This window comes from Electrona antarctica, assembly GCF_951216825.1.
Source record: "Electrona antarctica genome assembly, chromosome: 9".
Classification (NCBI taxonomy): domain Eukaryota; kingdom Metazoa; phylum Chordata; class Actinopteri; order Myctophiformes; family Myctophidae; genus Electrona; species Electrona antarctica.
Window position 1 is genome coordinate 38,667,655 of NC_136790.1, and position 25,743 is coordinate 38,693,397.

At 41.5% G+C, this 25,743-nt stretch overlaps 1 protein-coding gene across 1 annotated transcript in view; it reads left to right on the forward strand.

Annotated features, from left to right (window-relative positions):
• LOC306929979 (inter-alpha-trypsin inhibitor heavy chain H3-like) overlaps nt 1-24,667 on the forward strand; it is a gene marked incomplete at both ends in the record, with an annotated part of 28,775 nt that extends 4,108 nt beyond the window's left edge. The window contains 17 exons of the mRNA XM_079510714.1: nt 11,944-12,098; nt 12,605-12,709; nt 13,018-13,180; nt 13,583-13,693; nt 13,989-14,117; nt 14,416-14,532; nt 14,655-14,823; nt 15,518-15,643; nt 18,494-18,675; nt 20,606-20,794; nt 20,876-21,015; nt 21,140-21,300; nt 21,781-21,894; nt 23,124-23,325; nt 23,538-23,710; nt 24,081-24,192; nt 24,529-24,667. Coding sequence (XP_079366840.1) covers nt 11,944-12,098; nt 12,605-12,709; nt 13,018-13,180; nt 13,583-13,693; nt 13,989-14,117; nt 14,416-14,532; nt 14,655-14,823; nt 15,518-15,643; nt 18,494-18,675; nt 20,606-20,794; nt 20,876-21,015; nt 21,140-21,300; nt 21,781-21,894; nt 23,124-23,325; nt 23,538-23,710; nt 24,081-24,192; nt 24,529-24,667 — 2,487 coding nt within the window. The remainder of the gene's footprint in view (nt 1-11,943; nt 12,099-12,604; nt 12,710-13,017; nt 13,181-13,582; nt 13,694-13,988; nt 14,118-14,415; nt 14,533-14,654; nt 14,824-15,517; nt 15,644-18,493; nt 18,676-20,605; nt 20,795-20,875; nt 21,016-21,139; nt 21,301-21,780; nt 21,895-23,123; nt 23,326-23,537; nt 23,711-24,080; nt 24,193-24,528) is intronic.
• Between the last annotated feature and the right edge of the window lie 1,076 nt (nt 24,668-25,743).

Genomic DNA, 25,743 nt, shown 5'->3' on the forward strand with positions numbered 1-25,743 from the left:
ATCGTGTCGCCCCCCTGGGTGCGTTTTTGGGGGTCTCAAGGTTCGGGGACCCCTAGGGACCCCCAGGGACCCCCCAGGGACCCCCACATGGTAACTCTTTCATTTCACAACCGTTTTGGACGGTGGTGGGTTCGTTGGAATCGTGTCACCCCGCTGGGGGCGTTTTTGGGGGTCTCAAGGTTCGGGGACCCCTAGGGACCCCCAGGGACCCCCACATATTTTTAAATATATAAATAAATATGAACACAATTTTGCCTTGACAATTAGTCTAAATTATCTTTGAGAGGATTTGATTTTTAAAATGTTGTTAAACAAAGAAAATGCATCATGATTAAATAACTGACATTCTATGAACTTTAAAATCGTCACCTTATTAAACTAATGGCCTAAGTCATTTTTTGCCGAAAATGAGTTTTTGGCCTAAATCAACTCCTGGTGATGCTGGCCACCTCTGGTAAAATCGCCTAAGCCCTAACGTAAAAGGCCTCCCTGTTACACCCTATTAAAAAAATGGCCTATGTCAAGACTGAGACTTAGGCCATTTTATTTTGCCTAAGTCATAATCAAAACCGCCTTCTTCCACCTCAGGAATATTGCCCGCCTCCGGCCCTCTCTGTCTTTCCCTGCTGCCGAAACCCTCATCCACGCATTCATCACATCCCGGATCGACTACTGCAACAGTATACTCAATGGCACCACCTCCAAAATCCTCAACAAACTACAACACGTACAAAACTCCGCTGCCCGCCTGCTCACCAGTACACGCTCCAGAGACCACATTACACCCGTCCTCCACGACCTACACTGGCTTCCCGTCAAACAAAGAATTCACTACAAAATCCTGCTCACCACCTACAAAGCTCTCAATAACCTGGCTCCCCCCTACCTCTCCGATCTTCTCGAACCATATGTCCCCCTCCGCTCCCTCAGGTCCAGTGAAGCCAACCTCCTGAAGGTCCGCAAGGCCAAGCACCGCACCTGGGGGGACAGGGCCTTCTCTGTTTCGGCCCCCAACCTCTGGAATGAACTCCCCAACCATCTCAGAGCTGCTCCCTCTCTCCTCTCATTCAAAACCTCACTCAAAACCCACCTCTTCAGGATAGCTTTCCCCAGCTGAGGTCTGGATAGGATGTCCCCCCCTTCCCTCGTTTATCCTTTTATCTTTTTAACCCTGTACTGCTATGTTATGTTTTGCTTTGTTTTTTTTGTTTTTTTTCTTATTAAAGTCTGTTCCTAGTGTTCCTATGTAAAGCGCTTTGGGTATTTAGAAAAGCGCTATATAAATTTGAGCTATTATTATTATTATTATTATAATAAAATGTGACTTAGGCCATTTTAACACACCTTTCAAAATGGGACTGAATGGGAGTGAATGGGAGTGAATGGGAGGTACTGTTACTATGGGACTGATACTATGGGAGTGAATGGGAGGTACTGTTACTATGGGACTGATACTATGGGAGTGAATGGGAGTGAATGGGAGGTACTGTACTATGGGACTGATACTATGGGAGTGAATGGGAGGTACTGTACTATGGGACTGATACTATGGGAGTGAATGGGAGGTACTGTTACTATGGGACTGATACTATGGGAGTGAATGGGACTGAATGGGAGTGAAATGAAATGAAATGAAATGAAATCTATATTTACCCAGGGTAAGCTCAAGAACTTGTTTCCAGCCAGGCCCTGCTCATAGAACACATTTCATCGTAGTGGTTGATGCCTTGTTCAAGGGCATTTCAGCGGTGGTAATTTTAACGTGTCGGACGGCTGGTTCGAACTGGGAACCTTCCGGTATCTAGACCGCGCCGCTATCCGTTCGGCCACCGCTGCCACAATGAGAGTGAATGGGAATGAATGGGAGGTACTGTTACTATGGGACTGATAGAATGGGACTGAATGGGAGTGAATGGGAGTGAATGGGAGGTACTATACTATGGGACTGATACTATGGGAGTGAATGGGAGTGAATGGGAGGTACTGTTACTATGGGACTGATACTATGGGAGTGAATGGGAGTGAATGGGAGGTACTGTTACTATGGGACTGATACTATGGGAGTGAATGGGAGTGAATGGGAGGTACTGTTACTATGGGACTGATACTATGGGAGTGAATGGGAGTGAATGGGAGGTACTGTTACTATGGGACTGATACTGGGAGTGAATGGGACTGAATGGGAGGTAGTTACTATGGGACTGATACTATGGGAGTGAATGGGAGTGAATGGGAGGTACTGTTACTATGGGACTGATACTATGGGAGTGAATGGGACTGAATGGGAGTGAATGGGAGGTACTGTTACTATGGGACTGTTACTATGGGAGTGAATGGGAGGTACTGTTACTATGGGACTGATACTATGGGAGTGAATGGGGGGTACTGTTACTATGGGACTGATATAATGGGACTGAATGGGAGTGAATGGTAGGTACTGTACTATGGGACTGATACTATGGGAGTGAATGGGAGTGAATGGGACTGAATGGGAGTGAATGGGAATTCATGGGAGTGAATGAGAGTGAATGGGAATGAATGGGAGGTACTGTTACTATGGGACTGATACTATGGGAGTGAATAGGAGTGAATGGGAGGTACTGTACTATGGGACTGATACTATGGGAGTGAATGGGACTGAATGGGAGTGAATGGGAGGTACTGTTACTATGGGACTGATACTATGGGAGTGAATGGGAGGTACTGTTACTATGGGACTGATACTATGGGAGTGAATGGGAGTGAATGGGAGTGAATGGGAGGTACTGTACTATGGGACTGATACTATGGGAGTGAATGGGAGTGAATGGGAGGTACTGTTACTATGGGACTGTTACTATGGGAGTGAATGGGAGGTACTGTTACTATGGGACTGATACTATGGGAGTGAATGGGGGGTACTGTTACTATGGGACTGATATAATGGGACTGAATGGGAGTGAATGGTAGGTACTGTACTATGGGACTGATACTATGGGAGTGAATGGGAGTGAATGGGACTGAATGGGAGTGAATGGGAATTCATGGGAGTGAATGAGAGTGAATGGGAATGAATGGGAGGTACTGTTACTATGGGACTGATACTATGGGAGTGAATAGGAGTGAATGGGAGGTACTGTACTATGGGACTGATACTATGGGAGTGAATGGGACTGAATGGGAGTGAATGGGAGGTACTGTTACTATGGGACTGATACTATGGGAGTGAATGGGAGGTACTGTTACTATGGGACTGATACTATGGGAGTGAATGGGAGTGAATGGGAGGTACTGTACTATGGGACTGATACTATGGGAGTGAATGGGAGTGAATGGGAGGTACTGTTACTATGGGAGTGAATGGGACTGAATGGGAGTGAATGGGAGGTACTGTTACTATGGGACTGATACTATGGGAGTGAATGGGGGGTACTGTTACTATGGGACTGAATGGGAGGTACTGTTACTATGGGACTGATACTATGGGAGTGAATGGGGGGTACTGTTACTATGGGACTGAATGGGAGTGAATTGGAGGTACTGTTACTATGGGAGTGAATGGGAGTGAACTGGACTGAATGGGAGTGAATGGGAGTGAACTGGACTGAATGGGAGTGAATGGGAGTGAATGGGAGTGAATGGTAGGTACTGTTACTATGGGACTGTCACTCCCATTCATCCCATTCACTCCCATTCAGTCCCATTCACTCCCATATTATCAGTCCCATAGTAACAGTACCTCCCATTCATCCTTTTCACTCCCATTCACTCCCATTCAGTCCCATTCACTCCCATTCAGTCCAGTTCACTCCCATTCACTCCCATTCAGTCCCATTCACTCCCATAGTATCAGTCCCATAGTAACAGTACCTCCCATTCATCCCATTCACTTCCATTCACTCCCATAGTATCAGTTCCATAGTAACAGTACCTCCCATTCACTCCCATAGTATCAGTCCCATAGTAACAGTACCTCCCATTCAGTCCCATTCCCTCCCATTCACTCCCATAGTATCAGTCCCATAGTAACAGTACCTCTCATTCAGTCCCATTCACTCCCATTCAGTCTCATTCACTCCCATTCACTCCCATTCACTCCCCTTCAGTATCAAATGTCTTTGTGCTCTGATATTATTTTAAACACTCTGTGGCTGACCGTAAACTATGGTCTATTAAAAATAATTGGAATAAAAACATTTTGCCTAAGTCACTTACTGCAGTAAGTAATTTGGCCCAAATAAGGTTTATAATTGCCTAAGATAAAATGGCATGTTCAGATATTGGCCTAAGTCATTTTATCCTTACATGTTACATGATTGACATACAACTTTATTTGTCAATAGTCATATTTTTTGGAATTGAAATAATTAAGAAATATAATATATTCTACATTTGGCACAGTTTTTTGTGGTTCCTGAAAACCTTGAAAAAATGACTTAGGCAAATAGTTTAATAAGGTGACGAAATGTTGAATGTCCATCCTCAAAATACCTTGAGAACCAGTTTGACCGGTTTGTCAGATCCATCGAACTCAGTGCACTTGATTTAGGGGGGGGGGGGTAGCCAAAATCCTGGCTGTCCTAGTGCAATTCTTCTAGGACTTGTAGATCGGCTATTTTGTAAACCTTCTAGGGGCTATATCTCCATGGGGAAATGATATTAGAAGCCCATCTTTGGATATGTTATAGAGCTCGTCGAGATGAACAATCTGAGGCGAAATTGAACTGTATAATTAGCCAACTAAGGGGCAATTAAGGCACTTCTGGTTGTCGGATTGAGATATAACCTACATATTCTGATTCAGGTTTAGTGGGGGTAGAAGGAGTTTTGGAGCAAACTGACTAAAATTCGAGAAAATATGATTTTTGTTAAACTTTCAAACAGCAATTTGACCCATTTTTAAGTCTTCTAGACAGTTAAAACTAACACCATTAGATTTCCCTTACTTGACATAGGGGGGGGAAGTGTATTTAGAGGAATCCTTAAAAAATTTGATTTTTAGTGGCCTCCAACGCGTTAAAATCAATTAAAAATCCAAAATGTGTCCGTTTGTTTTGAGCAGGCAAATTTGTTCTTCTTCTCATCCAGCTGAATCCAATGAACTTGGTCCTGAGTCTCTACGACACTTCTAACTATCAATGGTCACGCCCGTGACCTTTGTATGGCGTTGAGGCCCTTTAAGGCTATAATCGACAGGGAATAACCAATTTTTCTAAAACAAAGGGTGTTTATCCATGTCTGAAGCACAGGGAATCCAATGGAATTGGTTTCAAGTCTCTACGACACTTCTAAATATTTTAGATATTTTTTTAGACACGTTTTTTGGACCCCACAAACACAAATATATATATTTTTTTTACAAAAACGACTTAGTCTGACTCACTTTTTCACGCTGGATTTAATGGAATTGGTCCCGTTGAAAAATAATGTTTTGTTATTTTTCTAGCCTCTCTAAGGCCTCTAAGTCAAAAACCATTGGATATTAGGGGCCCATCTTTTAGTATGTTATATAGCTTGTCAGGACGAACAATCTGATATGTGTTTCTCCACACACGGTCATGTGGTTCAGAAAACTAGGGTTGGGACTTTGATGCGCGATAGCTCCTCCCACAAAGGTCGAAAATGGGCGTGCTTTACATCCACGCATAGCTATCCATGAGACGAACGCGCCAATATGTGTCTCCCCGCGCACGGACGTGTGGTTCTCAAAATTAGGGTTAGCATTTTACCATTCAATACACTGTACGGTTTACCATGTCTATATGGCTTGTGGATTACAGGTCAGAGTTGGCGAACTCTTGCTACGGGTGTCGCACGAGAATGGCGGACCTATCGGAGCGTAGATCTTGGAGAGCTGTACGCGCCCATGTGAATTACTTGGCTGACAAACCTATCGTTCCCGAGCTATCGCGCGTTGAAAACTAACCCTAACGCTAGCCAATTAAGAGAACCGTAAGTCTGTGTGCTGGGAAACACATATCAGCGTGTTCAGCTTGTCGTGCTGAGTCCGAAAATGGTCTCACTTTTTCCCAGACGTGTTTCGAGGGCAAGGGACCGATAGGAGGCGTTTACACCCACTTCCTGACATCGTAGAGAGATAAGACCACCACCGTTGGAATCGGGTCGAAATATTGTGACACTTTTACAAAACCTTGGTGCCATTTTTGACCACTTTCCTGGGATCGGACAGTCTCAACATTATGATATCTGGATTCAGCGTCGAAAAGTAAGTCTAGATAAGTACATGCTCATTTTTATACTATGTGTTTCCCCTTCCGTCTGCTATTTCACCACTTTCTAGACGTCGCACAGCAACAGGATGCAGCGTCAAAAAGTGAGTCTACATAGGTACCTTGAGAACCCCAAAGACACCCCCAGGGGGCGACACGATTCCAACGAACCCACCCCCGTCCAAAATGGTAGAGAAATGAAAGAGTTACCATGTGGGGGTCCCTGGGGGGTCCCTGGGGGTCCCTAGGGGTCCCCGAACCTTGAGACCCCCAAAAACTCCCCCAGGGGGGTGACACGATTCCAACGAACCCACCCCCGTCCAAAATGGTAGAGAAATGAGAGAGTTACCATGTGGGGGTCCCTGGGGGGTCCCTGGGGGTCCCTAGGGGTCCCCGAACCTTGAGACCCCCAAAAACTCCCCCAGGGGGGTGACACGATTCCAACGAACCCACCCCCGTCCAAAATGGTAGAGAAATGAGAGAGTTACCATGTGGGGGTCCCTGGGGGGTCCCTGGGGGTCCCTAGGGGTCCCCGAACCTTGAGACCCCCAAAAACTCCCCCAGGGGGGTGACACGATTCCAACGAACCCACCCCCGTCCAAAATGGTAGAGAAATGAGAGAGTTACCATGTGGGGGTCCCTGGGGGGTCCCTGGGGGGGTCCTTGGGGGTCCCTAGGGGTCCCCGAACCTTGAGACCCCCAAAAACTCCCCCAGGGGGGTGACACGATTCCAACGAACCCACCCCCGTACAAAATGGTTGAGAAATGAAAGAGATACCCCGCGGACCCCCGCGGACCCCCACCTGGGCACGAGACCACCGGGAGCGCGTCCGGGACGGCGGCCCGGTTCGAACGAGATTCACCCCGTACGAAACGGCCCAGGGACGGCCGAGATACCCCGCGGACCCCGAGACAGGGGTCCCCGAACCTTGAGACCCCCCGCCCTCCCTCTATACACACGCGTGTGTGTGCGGCGTGCGCGCGTGCGTGTGTGTGCATACCCCGCGGACCCCCGTGGACCCCCGCGGACCCCCACCTGGGCACTCTGGGTTTGATTGCTCAAGCCTGAATGGGCAAGACACGCCCCCTCATTAACATACCGTCAGTGAAATACGGCATGAAATAAATGTTTAAATAAATGTTTAAATAAATGTTTAAATAATTAAATAATTAAATGTTTAAATAAATAATTAAATGCTTAAATAAATAATTAAATAAATAAATACGTAAATAAATAAGGAAATAAATACATAAATAAATAATTAAATGTTTAAATAAGTAATTAAATGTTTAAATAAATAATTAAATAAATAAATACGTAAATAAATAAGGAAATAAATACATAAATAAATAATTAAATGTTTAAATAAATAATTAAATGTTTAAATAAATAATTAAATAAATAAATACGTAAATAAATAAGGAAATAAATACATAAATAAATAATTAAATGTTTAAATAAATAATTAAATAATTAAATAAATAAATACGTAAATAAATAAGGAAATAAATAATTAAATAAATACATAAATATATAAATAAATAATTAAATACATAAATGGTCACATAAATGAATACATTTCAATATTTAATTGTATATTTCTTTGCACAATTATTTATTTATTTGAGCATTTCATGCTTTATAAATGCATTTATTTATTTATGTATTTATATCTAGATACGGCAGGAATGGCATTCCATAGACTAGAGCCAAATTTGGTCTGCATGCTTCACCCACGTTTCCAAAGTTGTGATTATTTTCCATACAGCCAAAGAGGTTTTGGTTTGAGTTTAAAATAGTAATTTGCTAGAAATGTATGCATTTCAGTTGTGATTCATTCTGCACAAAAAAGCATAATAATGTATACATTTTCAGTTGACTTTGCTGAATAATCTGCCAAGCAGGTAACGGAGGAGGAAAAAACATGTTGGTATTTACAACCATATTAAACAGTACACGCAGGTGCAAACACAGAGAGAGAGAGAGCTGTAAACGGAGACAATATATTACGATAAACCTTGCAAATTCATTCCCATTCAAAGGCACTCAAAAGGAACTTCCTGTATTTTTCTCATTCTGTCTACATGCAGTCTTGATTTTTAGTTTAAAGGGAGGGCAAAACGATATGGGACAACTTAAAATGTTTACATAATACTAATTTAATGATTATATGCAGAGGTTTACAAAATGTGCAGCATTCTTTTCAGAGGGCCATACTGACTTCAATAGCGATAAAGTCAGCGAAGGGCGACACATTATGGACAATTAAATTGGAACTTACAAATTATGTAGAAACTGCAATTGTTTAGACATGACAATACTTTACAGGTCCTATAGCTTCACAATACAATAATTTTCAGTTACAAAATGTTTTGTTGACAGCTGTATCACTGGACTCCAGTACTCTGGCTATGAAAAGAATTCAATTCAATTCAAACAATCCATTTCAATACAACTTTTAAATTAGCCTACAAATGTCTAATGTGCACCACTCCATAGGTCACTGATAACACATGTTCACTGTTGCATTATAAACATTTAATATACAATTTTAGTACACATGGATGTAATAAATATGTATTACTATAGAGTTACATTTTGTTTTTCTTTGAGGACTTTGTGGGCTGGCCGCTACACAATCCGCTAGCTGGATTGAGATACTCAAAGGGCCGGTTCCAGCCATCCGGCCGCATTTTGCCCATGTGTGTCCTAGATGTACGACACCAGTCGTCTATGTTTTGTGTTTTTAGCTGTGCCAGTGTTAATGTGGATTAAGTACAGACATGGTAGTGTATAGGGGTGGGTGGCTGGGCAGGGGCCCACCCTGACGTAACTTATCCATTCTGTAAATCTAATAAATCACTGTATTTAGATTTTTAAACTGGTGTTGGCTGGATGTGTTTGGGGACTGCAGGATCGAGTCAATGTTTATGTTACACATGGTGACCCCTAGGCCGGGTTGTAACAGCGTGTTTTTGCTATATTGACAATATTGACACAACTGTGGACATTGATACTCATCAGCATAACTGGCTAATATGACAACATTCAGTGTTTGCATAGCAAGGTTTTTACAGTACAGTTAGTGAATCATTGGTCAGTGAATGAGTGAGTGAATTCACATTATGAGGGCAGTATTATGCGTCTTAAGTACCAGGTCTTATTACTTAACTTAAGACCTGGAGGCGTGATCAATGCTGTTTGGCCACTCAGAATAACCAAATGGCATTGATCACGCCTCCAGGTCTTAAGTTAAGTAATAAGACCTGGTACTTAAGACACGCATATGGTGTACATGTGTCTGGCCAGGCTAAGAGAAAGTAGGAATGAGCTCATCACCCCAAAACCCCATCCCAACATACGATCTCCTCTCGACTTCTAGAACTTTCTCAGAGCTAATTGTCCTAGGGGACTGCTAATCGAGCCTGACAGCATGTTGCGGGTTCCTAGTCCCGATCCTGACGACCTTTGCTGCGTGTCACTCCCCATTTCCTGTCAGTCTACTCACTGCATACTAGTAGTCAAAGGCAGAAAAAGCCCCCAAAATATAATTAATTCCACCTAGTGAGCTTTATGCACTAATGTCATCTTTATACCCACAAATAAACCATTAAGCAATATTCCATCCGGCCTGGCATACTGTATGTTTCTCCAATCTGTGAGTATAGTGACAGTCTCACATTATGGTGAATCTTCCTTCACTGTGATCTATAGGGATCAATTAGTCACACACTCCCATCGAATCATAGTTGACTAATATTGCAAAGTCATTGTTTACAAAGGTTTGTAGGCAGCCCATTTCTGATAATCCGAGTTACAACGACATGCCTCTTGTAACTTGCGTTCCCTAAGGTTAATGAAGGTTAATAATGAGTTTTTGACCAAATGGTAAGGATCCAACCATGATCCTTTTAGGTGGTCAATGTTCAACCAGAAACAAGATCATGTCTGCAAGCTCATTCAGGCCTGAACTCCCATTGAATGTTTAATAGTTGTGGCCCAAATGGTCTTACACATCTACATAAAACAACTTCTAGGGTTTTAACATGATCCCAACTCAATTCAGCCCTCCTCCTGGGCAGGGACATTGAGCAATGAAGTGAGTGAGTGTTTACTGTAGCAGAGTTTAGTCATGTCTAGGTGGAGGAGTGTTGTGCTGCTGTTGGGTGTCTGCCTCTGGCTTCTCAGCGAGGCTCAAGGAGCTTTGGTTATCTCCCGCCACGATGCTGCCATACAAGTAACATCACTGCTTCTCTTTCTACTATTTTGTAGCTGAATTTAAATAGTATTAATAATAATAATAATAATAATGATTTGTAGTTCAGTACTCAGTTTTCAGTCAACCTGTGGTTCTTTTTTAAACTGATGGATCTCAATGCTGCTTGGAATGGGAATCAGCTAGAAACCCTAATAATTAGAAAATCATAATAGTTAATTAACTCAGAGTATCAACATTTTGCTCATTGCAAAAAATAAAAATCCTTACATTATGCAAACATCCCTTTTCATGTTATGCATGATTTAATGACATTATGAGCTGATTATTACTTATGAGCTTTTACATTTTATGAACCATTAATACATTTTGAGCCATTCATTTTCTACCCTTTTCTTCTTATCTTTCTCTCCTGTGTTTGCATGAAGATATTACTGTGTGAGTTGCATGGGCTTGTAGCCTACATTTTGTTTTTGTGTAAATTCACCTTTCTATGTGAATTCCAGGAGACACAGGATGCCACCAGGTTACTTAAGGTAGTTGAAATGAGATTATTTACACACACAACATCCTTCTTTTCCCTGCTAACATTACTTTGAAGTTCTGATTACTTTGTATAACAACCAATTTAGTTGGGATAACCTCATGATTAGAAACTCACTGCTTACACATTTTGCCATCATTATTATTAAACTGGCATAATTTCAGTTTACTCTGAAATAAAAAGTGGTTTGATACAACACCATACTTATTTTAAAGGTAGCCTACTAAATACTAAATTATTCACAATACTTGGCCTTCTCATATTGCATCCCAGTTAACACTATTATGAATGTCTCTTTTTATTGCAGAAAAGAAGTACAAGCAACATAGAGGTAAGAAACTATCCATTTTCTCTGTTAATGAAGAAATGAAAAATAGAATAGTCATTAGACTAGCTAGCCTGACTCTTCCAAATAAGTGAATCCCTGCTGTAGACAGGGAATAACTTTACTAACTAATAACTAATACTGTTTCTTTGACACCAATTAGAGGAAGCTAGCTCCCTAGTGGAGAAAGTGAGAATGAATCGTTAACTAATACTGTTTCTTTGACCAATTATAGGCAGCTAGATCCCTAGTTGAGAAAGTGAGAATGAATCGTGTTTGTGAGAAATACAAAATATATAGTGCCGTTTCATATTCCCAAGTGTCTGTCGACAGATTCTCATATGAAATGACACTTTTGAGCAGTACACCTCTTCATGTTCTTTGTCTCAGATTATTCTTATTTTTCCTCGTCTATTCCTCCGTCTATTCCTCCCATACCTCTCTGTCCGTCTGTCCGTCCGTCTGTCTGTCCGTCCGTCCGTCCGTCCGTCCGCCCGTCCGTCCGCCCATCCCCTCTGTCTGTCTGTCTGTCTGTCTGTCTGTCTGTCTGTCTGTCTGTCTGTCTGTCTGTCTGTCTGTCTGTCTGTCTGTCTGTCTGTCTGTCTGTCTGTCTGTCTGTCTGTCTGTCTGTCTGTCTCTGTCTCTCAGGTGGAGGTGGACAGTGTTACAGTGGACTGTACCGTAGCATCTCGTTTCGCTCACACTGTCATGACCTCCACTGCTCTGAACAAGGCCAGCTCCTCACAGGAAATCTTCTTTGTGGTGGAGCTGCCCAAGACCGCCTTCATCACCAACTTCAGCATGTCAGTGCCATCTCTTTGTCTTCAACGGTGGTTTAGAACAGTGCTTCTCGAAAATAGCAGATCCAAATTCACTTTTTTTTAATCATCATCACATATGTTTATATCTCCGTCGAGCACCTGGTTAGTTTTTCTTGTATATCACAATATCACTTTGGGAGTCCTTGACATGAAAAGGTTTGAGAACTACTGATTTAGAAGGCATTTGTAGAATCGGCCTCAGATCTTAATGGGTTAAAAAACAAACAAACCAAACAAACAAATACTCATGTATTATCACATATGAATGAAACCCCTGTGTGCGTTCTAAATCCAAATCGTTATATGTCCTGATGAAGATCGAATAAGATCGAAACGTTGACAAGCAATGAAACTTCCGAGGAGCCTTTTTCGGCATCACCAGTGTGCAGACTATTCTTTTTTATATTTCTGCCTGTCTTGCACCTGGGCCACGGATGTGCATGCACTACGTTCTTCATGCGTCCTAACTCTTCTCATTTGCTTTTCAGGGAAATTGATAATCAGATGTATGTTGGAGAGCTCAAAGAGAAGAAGAAAGCCAGAAAGCAGTATGAGAAAGCTGTCTCATCAGGACAGACTGCTGGACTGGTCAAGTAAGTCAGAGCAGGTCACTCCATGGGAAAGGGAAGAAATAAATATTGTTGCTGTCGGCCAGAAACCTCATATCTCCATATTCTAACTTTTTGTGTTTCTTTATGTAAATGAACACCCATGGCGTGAAGCGGCACGTTTTGAGCTTGTAGACTTTTGCTATTTTTGAATTTGAATCCTGAAAAGACATGTGTAGGCTATGAGGTTTACACCCAACAGAGACGATATACAGTATTAATAATAATGTGATAGGTTGTGCATATTCCCAATCATTCATTTGTTCATTACTTTTGGTTTGTCTGTGTTCTAGGGCCTCTGGAAGAACAATGGAGAAGTTCTCTGTGTCAGTAAACATTGCTGCCAATAGCAAAGTGAAATTCATTCTGACCTATGAGGAGCTTCTTATCAGGAAACTAGGCCAGTATGAAATTCTGACCCGGGTCAAACCCAAGCAGCCTGTCCGCAACTTTCAGGTGAATGTCCATGCATGCACTATGTTCACATCACACACTGCTTAATGAAAGACTAATCACACTGTGTGTACAGTTGGGTGCCACTGATGTTGTCCCTTATCATTTGACCCATTTAGGCCTGACCTCAAAATTTAAAAAAAATCCTTCTAAATCCTCCAGTTTTCTATTTCTATTTTCACGATTTTTCAAAAATAGCAGACCACAAGCTCGTAGCGCGCCACTCGGTGGCGCGCTATGAGCTTGTAGATCTGCTATTTTTCAATAGCTAAATTATAACACCAAAAGGGGTTCCCGCCCAAAATGGGTTAACTGTCCTTTTGCGCAGATCACGCAAACCTCAGCAAAAAGAAAAGGACAATATCGATGGCCTCCAACTGTATGTTTGTGTCTAACTTTACACAGATTGTGGCAGATATCTATGAGCCACAGGGTATTGCATATGTTGATGCCTATGGAACCTTCTTATCCAATGAGCTACTCCCTCTGGTGGAGAAAACAATCACAGACAAAAAGGTAGTGTTAAAAATGGCACTTCATCTTACATGGAATCTCTGTAAGTATGTACTGTATGTCTTTCTGTATAGTTCACGTATCTTGTGAACCGTTCATCCCACCGACTTCAAATTCAGCACTTGAGAAGAAATACTTTATTCCAGGACCAGTCCCTTGTAAATAAACTGCAGCACACTTGAACCATCCAAATAGCACCTGTATGTGCAACACACCTAGCAGCGCTTCTACCTCTTGTCTTCTATAATAGATGTAAGATGTAAGATGTAAGTACAGATGTATTGTATCCTTCTTACAGGCACACATCTCCTTCTCACCGACACCGGAGCAGCAGAGGAAGTGTCCAGACTGTGATGGAACTCTGATCGATGGAGATTTCATCATCAAGTACGATGTGAATCGAGCCACAAACCTAGGGGACATTCAGGTCAACTGTGTATTTTATCTACTTTAATCATTTTTTACTCTCTAATGTTGCTCTTAGAGCCCTGGTGTATAAAATGTGCTGTATAAATAAAGTTGCCTTGCCTGTCAACAAATACACTGGTTTAACCTTAAAATGTGTCTGCAAACCGTTCACTGAAAAGAAAGTTCTTAATGAACATGAACATTCCTAAAGCAAAGCATGTCCTGAAACTCTAATGCAGCTATTGTTTTTGTTCTACCTTTCCATCAGTGCTTTTGGAATACAGTAGATTATACACTTTTTGTCTTTTTCCCCTCAGATTGTGAATGGATACTTCGTCCACTTCTTTGCACCTCCTGACTTACCCAGAGTTCCAAAGAATGTGGTGTTTGTGATTGACATTAGTTTGTCCATGCGTGGGAATAAAATAAAGCAGGTGAGAACATGTAGAGTGTGTGAGAGAAATAAATCATGCATATATCATATGTCTACAGTATTTGATGTGGGCTATTCTATGTACCGTACATGTTTGACCTCTGATCTTATGACCCTGTGCAGACACGTGAGGCATTGCTGGCCATCCTCCAGGACCTGCATGAGGATGACTACTTTTCTATCATCCTGTTTAGTAATAGGATTTATTTATGGAAAAACTCTCTTATTAAGGCCAGCAAGGGAAATGTGGCCGAAGCCCTGACATTCGCCAGAGGGATAAGAGAAAGTGGATGTAAGCATCAGAATAGGTCATATCTAGGGTGACCAGATCCAAACTGTTCATTTGAGGGACAGAAGTATCGTTTGTGTGGGACAAGTGGGATGGAGCTTTACAACAGAAGGCCAACTATTAGGGGACTAACTATTAGGGCATTTGAACACTGATGCAATTACCTGCCAGTCACAATGTGGGACATGGTCTCAATTTGTGGGACGCCTGAAAAGTCTTGGAAATGAGGGACTATCCCACGCAAAGAGGGACATCTGGTCACCCTAGTCATATCTTGGACGCAGCACTAACAATTCCTATAGTTGGTCGGGACGGCTACTTGTTCAGTGTAGAGTGACACTATAGGAAGGATAGCACATCAACACACCTGTACATGAGTGTTATAGTGATCCTGATGAAACTTCTAATTGTCAGAAGTGAAAATGAGCGGCATTGATGTCACATGAATTGGAGGAGACATCATCACCCTATAGCACCAACTGTAGGAGTAGCAGTGACAAAGGGACTAGAATACACAGGGAATTGGGAATTGACATAACTCAATTTGGAAAAGAAACTATGAGGAATAGTGTTCCTCCACATGTCCTTGTTCACTTCCTTATGTGGATGATGGATAATGTTTGAATGCAAAGAACCAAATTAATTTAATTAATTGAATATCATTGTACGCAGTTGACTGTGTGTGTTCCCATTCCAGGGACCAATATCAATGGTGCAGCACTGGCTGCTGTAAACATGCTGGTGAAAGACAGGCAAGACAACATCCTCCCAGAAAGGAGTTTCGACATGATTATTTTCATGACCGATGGAATGCCAAACGAAGGTGAGCTCAACTCTTGAAATGTATGGCAATTAAAGCACTAATCGTGAAGCTAAAAGTAAAACATTATTTGTGTGATAGGTGCATTTTTTTCTTTTCTTTTTTGAGTGGTGCAACCACTCCAAGGAACAGCAATGTCCGTGTCCGTGTGACACCTATGTGACTCGTGTTAAGTTAACCTATGTTTGTGTGTGACTCATGTGTGACTCATGAGTACCAGTAGGGGCGCTGTCGTGCCAGAAACAGAGAGAGAGAAATAGTGCTGCACTGTTGCCTGCTAATGAGAGCGAGAGAGAGGGGGGTAAGAGGGGGAGTTGCACCACTCAGTTCACACGGGTGTGATTTTTTTTTACATTAATCACTTGAACCATAATAAAAATGTCTGGGTTTTCGAAGCTACTTGAACCATATCATACCTAAACTGTGGGGAAGATGAGCCACAAATAGTCGATCTACAAGATAAGATAAGGGTGTTTAGTGTCACTGTATGGAACATACAACATTTTGTTTAGTGCATCCTACTTAAAACAAATAGCAGCCTCAACAAAGAAGAGGCTATTATTGACTGTTGTGCTTACCTATTTTCAAGTGTGTAGGAGCTACCCTCCTGCAATGTATTCTGGGAAATGTTTGTGGTGGTGTCGGTGAAAGGATGGAAGGCGTTAAATGTACCACTACCATTGTACATATTTGTGTTACTGTTACATACAGTTGGAGGCCATCGATATTGTCCTTTTCTTTTTGCTGAGGTTTGCGTGATCTGCGCAAAAGGACAGTTAACCCATTTTGGGCGGGAACCCCTTTTGGTGTTTTAAACATTGTTATAATTTAGCTATTGAAAAATAGCAGATCTACAAGCTCATAGCGCGCCACCGAGTGGCGCGCTACGAGCTTGTAGGTCTGCTATTTTTGAAAAATCGTGAAAATATTTGTTTCAGAAAACTGGAGGATTTAGAAGGATTTTTTTTAATTTTGAGGTCAGGCCTAAATGGGTCAAATGATAAGGGACAATATCGGTGGCACCCAACTGTATGCACATACAGGAACATGTTAAGAGCAGTGGTGGAAAAGGTACCACATGTCTTTACTTAAGTAAAAGTATCAATAATGCAATGTAGAAATACTCTGTTACAAGTAGAAGTCCCGTATTCAAAATTGACGTGAGCAAAAGCACAAAAGTATCGGCATCAAAATATACTTAAAGTACCAAAAGTAAAAGTACTTATTGTGCAGAATGTCCCGTTTCACAAGTTCAAAATATATAAAGATCTTTTGAAAATAGCTGATCTACAAGGCTGAAATATAGGGCTGAAGTGGTTAGGGTGGCATGTAATAATAATCAAATTCTACAAAGTAGAAGTACTATTAACAGTTTAAGTCCAAATTTTATTCTGACCCCTCCATGAAAAGGCCTCGTTGTCCTGACCCCTTATCCATAATTTATACATTATGGATAATTAGTGTGGACTTAAACTGTTATTCTTCTATAGTACTGTATACAAAATTTGCCTCTGAGATGTAGTGGAGTAGAAGTAAAAATATTGGGGCACCCGCTGGCCTAGTGGTCCAGGCACATGCCACATGGGCAGTATTATGCGTGTCTTAAGTACCAGGTCTTATTACTTAACTTAAGACCTGGAGGCGTGGTCAATGCTGTTTGGCCACTCAGAATAGCCAAATGGCATTGATCACGGCTCCAGGTCTTAAGTTAAGTAATAAGACCTGGTACTTAAGACACGCATAATACTGCCCTAGTAGGCTCTGGCATGACAGCGCGTTGTGTGTTCGAGTCCTTTTCATGACGACCTTTGCTGCGTGTCTCTCCCCTTCTCTCTCCCTCTTTCCTCTCCGTCTTCACTGTGACTATCAATAAAGGCACAAAAAGCCAATAACATAAAGCCAAAAACTAAATATTGAAATTTGAAAATACTCCAGTCCAGTTAAGTACAGTACTTGAGTACTTATTTACTTTCCACCACTGGTTAAGAGCAGAAATGTTTAGTAAATTAATTCAGGGAATGGTTTGCAGTCTTGGACACACCACACATAAGCTCTGTTCAGAGTGGGTTGTTTGTGTATCTGGGACACTGCATATGTTCTGGGAACATACAGTAAGAGTTTGGTAAACAGGAAACCAATAGAGCACCGAAGTCCTGACGTCACTCGCTCATCCCCTGGTTCTGCCTGGTTCACGGAAGTAATTTCACTATGGAGAATACATTTTTAAAATCGTTTTATATGAGCATTGTGGTCCAAAAATAAACAAGCTGTCTCGGGCTCGGCGTTATTGTCAGTGAGGTGTCTCTGTATCGTTTGCGACAGTCAGTCACTTCACTCATATATGATACAGTCTGTTTCTAGCGAAAATGTAACTACCGTAATTCAGTAGCAGTAACAATAGCGTTTTCTCTCAGTCAGTTGATTCTTAATATCCATATGAGTGAAACGGCCCCCTATGGGGATTACAATGCAAATAAAAAGTACATGAACCTGTGGATTTGCGCCCCTCTACCGATATTGACGTCAGACTTCAGTGGTCTATACTATAATGACACCATAGTAAGTTCCACATACATGTCAGTGGCTGAGCATAAGTTTAATGCTCTTAGACAATACAATACCCCTGAGTACACATCACAAAGTACACATTTATTCCTGATAGTGTGCAACGTAACCAATAGAAAAAGTATTTCTCTACTTTATTCTTTCTATTCTGAATTTGTCTTTAAAAGCCTTTTTATGCCTCATGTAAAGCACTTTAAATTGCCTTTGTGTATAAATTGTGCTATACAAATTAATTTGCATTGCCTTGCCTAACCCTTTTATTGTATGTGTGTGCATATATACACGTAGGAGAGACCCACCTTCCAAAGATCCAAGAAAATGTGCGTGAGGCTATTAATGGACAAATATCCCTTTTCTGTCTGGGATTTGGAAATGTGGTGGATTACTCCTTTCTGGATGTGATGGCCCAACAAAACAAGGGACTGGCCCGCAGAATCTATGAGGACTCGGATGCAACTGCCCAACTCCAGGTGCAGTAAGGGAGGGTGTTCTGTGCAGCATCTGTTTACTGGCTGCCAATTTCGTGTTACGATTGTGTTTTTATTCATCAATTTTAAGGCTTGGTTGGGGTCTGGCCGCAAAACAGTGTACATTATTGACTCCCCATGAGTCAAAATGTACTTGTTTGTACTTTTTTATCACTGGAAAAATAATATGTAAATAAAGCTTATTTATTAGTGTGGTTGCCCAAAGGGCTATCAGACTATTGTTATTGCGACACTTTCTTTTTCCTCCGGAATAATCAAATAATCGAATCGAACTTCAGTTGTGATTGGCCGAGCTTTGCATAACGTTTGTAGCAGCTAATTGGCTGTTGTTGGTTACGTAACCAATCTATGTTTTACAATCGTTTATAAAGACTAGCCCTTACCCGTTGTGAAATAATTGCCGCATTGTGGCCGCGGGGGCAGGCCCGGCGCCACGAGGGGTCAACCCGACCTCCTTGACCCCTCAAAAAAACAAAACATTCGGATCAACTGAATGTATGTGTCTGACATATGATGGTCTGCTATTGGGGGGGAGGGGTGCTATTGATGCAGTGGATCAGAGCAAGTGGCAAAGTGGGCTGTGGACTATTGTGGACACGCTGAAGAATGTATTCTCTGAGCACAGACTCGTTCACTTAATGTGGTCTGCAGGTTAATATCAGAATACTGATATGTTATTGATTTCAGCTGTTACAATTCCAAACATGCAAACATGACCCACTTTAATTACTTCAGTCTATATTAGTAGCTTAATGACTAGTACTAGCCTTTTTTTATGTCCAATATTTGCATTTCAGTTCATAATCATAAAGTTAACATAACATATAAATGTATTTGAAATTAAATAAAAAATATTACTTTTCCGGATTCCAATTAAAAAATAGGTGAAAATTATTCAGGATTCCAATTTAAAAAATAGCAAAAAAGCAGATCTACAAGCTCAAAATGCATCGCACTGCAACACGTTTTGAGCTTGTAGATCAGCTACTCTTGACTATATGCATTGTGGCCCTCTGGAGTGAGTTTGAAATATAGTGGCCCTCTCCATCATCAAAGTTGCCCACCCCTGCCCTATCCAATGTTGTTTTGTAGCCTACTGTGATGTTGGCAAATGGCAATAATAGCACAGTAAAGATGATAATAATCTAATATGATGTGTGTAGTTCTTTATAGATCTAGCCTCTTCATTTTTTATCTCAAAGTGCACCAGATTGAAGCATTTTCATCGCAAATTAAAATAAATAATCTGGAGCCCAGGGGGGCATGCCCCCCCCCGACCCCCCCTGGCGGGGCAGTGCTTTCGTTCCAATATTGCATATGATCAGCTGAGTCATAGAACTGACACTGCCTGCTTGCTTTAGCAACATAATAATATTGTGTTGCTTAAAAAAAAGAAAAAAAATGATTTTTATTTTTATTTTTTTTGCCCCCTCAAAAATCTCAATTGACCCCTCAGGCATTTCATCCTGGCGCCGGGCCTGCACGGGGGGTACTGTGCCCTGTTGCCGCGGGGGGTACTGCGTCCTGGCCCCTGGGTGCGTTTTCGCATTTTTAATTCACTAATAAATTCATTATTCATTTATAATTTGTTAAATTGGAAAAAGGGCTTTGTTAAGACCTCCATATTATTATGGTCAATGCCTGTGTGAAAAATGGGAGCGATTGGTGCAGGCAGTGAGGAGCTACGGAAGTGTTCGGGACAGACAGACACACATTCAGACAGACATTGGCTTAATTATAGTATGATTATAGTATGATATGATAAGAGTTCCATTGAAGGGGCAGAAGACCAAACTATTCAAGCATTATAGAAGTTTTCAAATTAGGGAGGGGCCTATGTAAGCGACTGCGGCAACCACACTTTGCAATTTTTCAGAAATTGCGACTTATTATTATATTGTGTTTTTTACAGGGTTTCTATGATGAGGTGGCCAGTACTCTACTCTTAGACGTGGACTTTCGTTACCCTGACAACACGGTGGATTTGCTGACCAACAACCACTTCAATCAGCTGTTCAACGGCTCAGAGATTGTGGTAGCTGGACGACTGAGTGACAATGACATGGATAATAACTTCATGGTGGAAGTGTTCGCCAAGGGGGTGAGACAGAGGAGTGCAAAGCACATATCGTTCATCCATTTACTCCCATGACACCCACCGCACTCTCTTCTCTCTCTCTAGTCTTATGAGGACTTTCAGGTGCAGGGCCAGGCGACCACTGTAGATTGGAACGTTATCTACCCAGAGAAGGCGTACATATTTGGGGACTTCACAGAACGTCTGTGGGCCTACATCACCATCCAACAGCTACTGAAGCAGAGGTCTGTTTGGCTGCTCTGTCAGGACTTTTGAATTTCTTACAGTGTAGGAAGTTCTATGATGAATACTATTGAATAAAACACATTAACCTTCAAATGTGTTTATTTTTTCTTTATTTCTTTCCAGTAAGACTGGTACAGCAGAGGAAAAAGGCAATGCCACAGCTAAGGCTTTGGAAATGTCCCTGAAGTACAATTTTGTCACTCCACTGACCTCCATGGTGGTCACCAAGCCTCAAACTGAGGATGGCGAGAGTGATTCCTTCCTCGCTGACAAACTGACCGAGGGTATGGAAAATGGAATGGGAAGGAAAAAAGTGTGACACTTCATCGTGGTCTTGTCTCCATCATTACACAAGTACTGTACTATTAAAGCTGCTGTATCCATACGTTGTCATCTTCTAATATATTTTCACTATTTATTTTCTACAGAACAACGACAAATGGCAGAGAGACTACTACGTAAAACGTTACATTTCCACCCAACAAAATAAAAAAGATTTCTAATTCCAATGTCTTCATGTTTTGATCTGTATGACATTTTGTGTATAACCATAAACCAGCTATAGGTACATCATCATCTCGACAGGGATCTTCATTGCCACACTATCGACAGGGATCTTCATTGCAACACTATACTACTACTCACTATACTCCTCCCACATATTTTGGTAAATACCCAAGTGCTTTTTAGATCAGCTTCAGATATTGGCAGCTGACTTTGAGTGTCCAATGTTAAATGTGCTCTCACCTTCAATGTCTTTTCAGTGGATGGAGATCCTCATTTCATGATAGAGCTTCCAAAGAGAGATGATGCACTGTGCTTCAATATCAATGACACACCAGGCACCATCTTCAACCTGGTTAGAGACACAACCACAGGTGATTAAAATATGATTCTCTTTTCATTTTTTAAGGGGCGCTAGCCCCTTCTATTAACAGCTTTTATCCCCACACGTCTCAAGATTTGCCATTGTCAATGAACCGGGAATTCCGGTCAAATGTCAGCTAAATCTTGTCCCCGCCCGTCTCAATATTTGCCATTGACAATGAACGGAGAAATGACATCAGAATTCTGCTAAATATGACGTTTAAAACATTAAACGCCATTGACATTGAAGGGAAGATTTACGTCATATGTAAACGAGCAAATCAGCCAACCAATCACAGGCAACAGGCATTCTGATGGCCAGTATGAGATGATTCATGATGATGTATGATAATAAGAGCTGATAATTCTGCTAAATATGACGTAAATTAAACATCAAAACATTAAACACCATTGACATTGAAGGGAAAACTTAAGTCATAAATATGTAAACGAACAAATCGGCTAACCAATCACATGTTGGTGGGAGCCGCTTGGCCAATAAGGGACCACCTTATGTACCTTATGTAGCAATGTCAAATGTCCGCTAACATAAATTGATGTACAATGACAAGAGTGCCCCTCATTTCACACGGGTGTGATTTTTGAGGGGCGCTAGCCCCTCCTATATACAGGTTTAATGTTTTTAGTTCAATGTTTGTTTTAAAAACGCCATTGACAATGAAGGGAAAATGTACGTCATCTTGTCCCTAACACAAACATTAAATGCCATTAATAATAAAGATAATTTATTGTTTGTTTTGTCACTATTTGTCACCATTACATCACCTAATCAACATGAGTTAGACTTTAATATATTAGCGCCCCTCACTTCACACAGGTGTGATTTGTTATTATTCACATTGTCAGAGCCAAAGATACTGTAGTGGACAACTTCTGATTCTTATTCTGACATCCATTTCAGTTTTAGGCTTTTAGGATTTGAATAATTGCTAGATGATTTGAATGGTGTTGTATGTTATTACTTAACTTAGTTGGGGAATGTAAGTTGACTCTTTAATTGTATAGGTATATGTGTAATGCCCGGGATTCGAAATCCGGGTCTCCAGTGTGGAAAGCCAACATCTTAACCACTAAGCCAAAGGGACTTCCCTCTAGCTCACGGGAGATATTCGAGAATTAGACTTTTTGGTCATCAGGGTGAGGTTGTGAGCCACTCTGCTTCGTATGTAATAGTTTTAATCTGTGTTTTGTGAGTGACTGAATCCATTTTTACGTGTAGGAATTTTAGTCAACGGTCAGACTATTGGTGATAAGAAAGTTTCCCCTGGTGGTAAAATCAACACTTACTTTGGACGTTTCGGCATCATTCACAAGACCCTTGGGGTGAGACTGGAGGTGACCACTGAAGACATCTCTGTGTTACAAGATGGAAAACGTGTCAAGTTACTGTGGTCTGATAAAGCTGCCCTCAAAGGACCCAAGTAAGTTACAGCTTTTGAGAGTACCTTCTCACTCATTGACAAGATCATTTATATTTAAAGTTAAGTCTGAAATTGTCCCTGCTGCCCACCCTTCCAGTGTACACCTTTCACTAATGCCTTCTCCCCTGCTGCCTCGTCCCTCTCCCCTTTCTCCTCTCTCTCTCCTCACTACCTTTGTTCTCTCTGCCCTGGCACCTCCTTTCCACCACCAGCATGGATCTTCTGTTGACCAAAAACGGCACCCTGATGGTCATTCTAAAAGATTCAGTGACGTTTGTGGTCCTGCTACACCGGGTCTGGAAAAGCCACCCATACCACCAAGACTACCTGGGCTTCTACACCCTGGACAGCCATCTTCTCTCCCCATCTGTTCATGGACTGCTAGGTACAGAACGGTCAGAACCACACACTAGAGGGCAGCACTAAGACAGACCAGAATCACACATGTATAATGAAACATCTATTCTAGCCGCCCCCCTCCCGAATCACTTTTCGATCCTTATTGATGTTGAAATACGGCAGTATATTAGGCATTTAGGCCTACTATATATTATCACACTAATGGTTAAAACCTATGGAATCAAGTAAACATTCCAAAAATGCTTTCAGATCCTTAAATCTGAGGGTTAGGATTAACCGGACGATGTATTTTCAGTACAGTCTATAATAGAGAATAAATAAACCAGTAGTCCAGAATGATTCCCTTTTAGAAGATAAAATAAATAAATAAATTGCAATGGTGGGCTGTCCTCCAGGTCAGTTTTACCATGGGGTTGAGTTTGAGGTGGGAGATCTGCGTCCAGGAGAGGTCCCTGAAAAACCTGATGCCACCATGTATGTGAAGGGACAGGAGCTCAATGTGACCAGGTACAAATGATAGTCTCATCCTATAGGCTGAATGAATATTTCTAGATCTGATACAGATAAAAGTGTGTGTTTGTCTGTGTTTCAATGTACTGTACTAACTGGCTTTGTTAGTTTACGTGTCTGTCTGTCTGTCTGTTTGTCTGTCTGTCTGTTCGTACCAAAAAATTAGCATGGTTGCTATGGTCACCCAGTTCACACGGGTGTGATTTCATTACGTCAGACATTACGTCAGACCACAGCTGATCAGTCTATATAAGACCTTACACCACTCAGTTCACACGGGTGTGATTTTTTTGTATACAATTGAGTCAAAATGTCTCTCTCATTGGTCCACAGAGGCTGGCAGAAGGACTATAGGAATGATGTGAAGAATGGAGTCAATATTCCCTGCTGGTTCATTCATAGTAATGGAACAGGCCTCATCGATGGAGATGCCTCAGATTACATTGTGTCTGGCCTGTTTAAGATTTACTGATAATAGGTAATAGTGGCAATTACTCACCAGGTTGATATTAGATCTCTACTATCAACTAAATTAGTTTGAAGGAATAAATTTGCTTAGATAGATTTTGAGGGGCGATCTATGTCCAGCTTTTGGTGTGTGTAAAATGTGTCCTAACACAAACATTAAATGCCATTGACAATGAATGGACAATTTTGAGTGTTTGTGTAAAATTGATGACGAAGGTGAGGACGCAAATTGTGATTGGCCGGAATGAGATAATGTATGATGATGTACGATGATAAGAGCACCCCTCACTTCACACGGGTGTGATTTTTCTTTTACCAAATGGGTTCCCAGATTTCTTTGTTGGTAATATGAAAGAGAGCATGACAAAGGCTGGTCTCATTAGCCGACTACTGAACCAATGACCTTCCTGTAACCTGACACTGAAGGCCCAACAAACCCTACAAAGATCTATTGCATCAATCCCTGACCACTAATTACCAAAGCAATTCTACCAATGTTGGGGTGCTAAGGAAATGTACACACTACACTACAGTATGGAAAATAGTAATTTAGCATGTGAGTATTGGGCTGAAATGCAATGCAATTTCTAGTTAGTTTAGGCGCAATCATAAATAACACTCCATTCATTCATTCACACCTTTATTTATGCTCGAGAGAGAGAGAGGCTCATTGAAGTTACGCTCACATTGATTACGAAGGTGAGGACACAAATTGTGATTGGCCGGAATGAGATGATGTATGATAAGAGTGCCCCTCACTTCACACAGGTGTGATTTTAAAATAATAGCTATAACTGTAAACTGTGCCCCTAAAAAAAACCTTGTTATCATTCAATAACAGTCAAACAAGCATGGATTGCCAGGCTTGCTAAAATGCTTTAATCCATTTATTTCTCTGTTTGAACTACCACAGCAACTCCTCTTGAGAGGAAACGACAGATCTCGTTTGTCTGATGGAGCACAGCAGGCCTGGATGGATATTACCCTCACCTTCTGTCTGTCGCTGAGCCAGTGTTGCACCTCATTTATAATTCACCAGAGGACCATAAATCACTTTTAGCACATGGCTCCATCCACCAG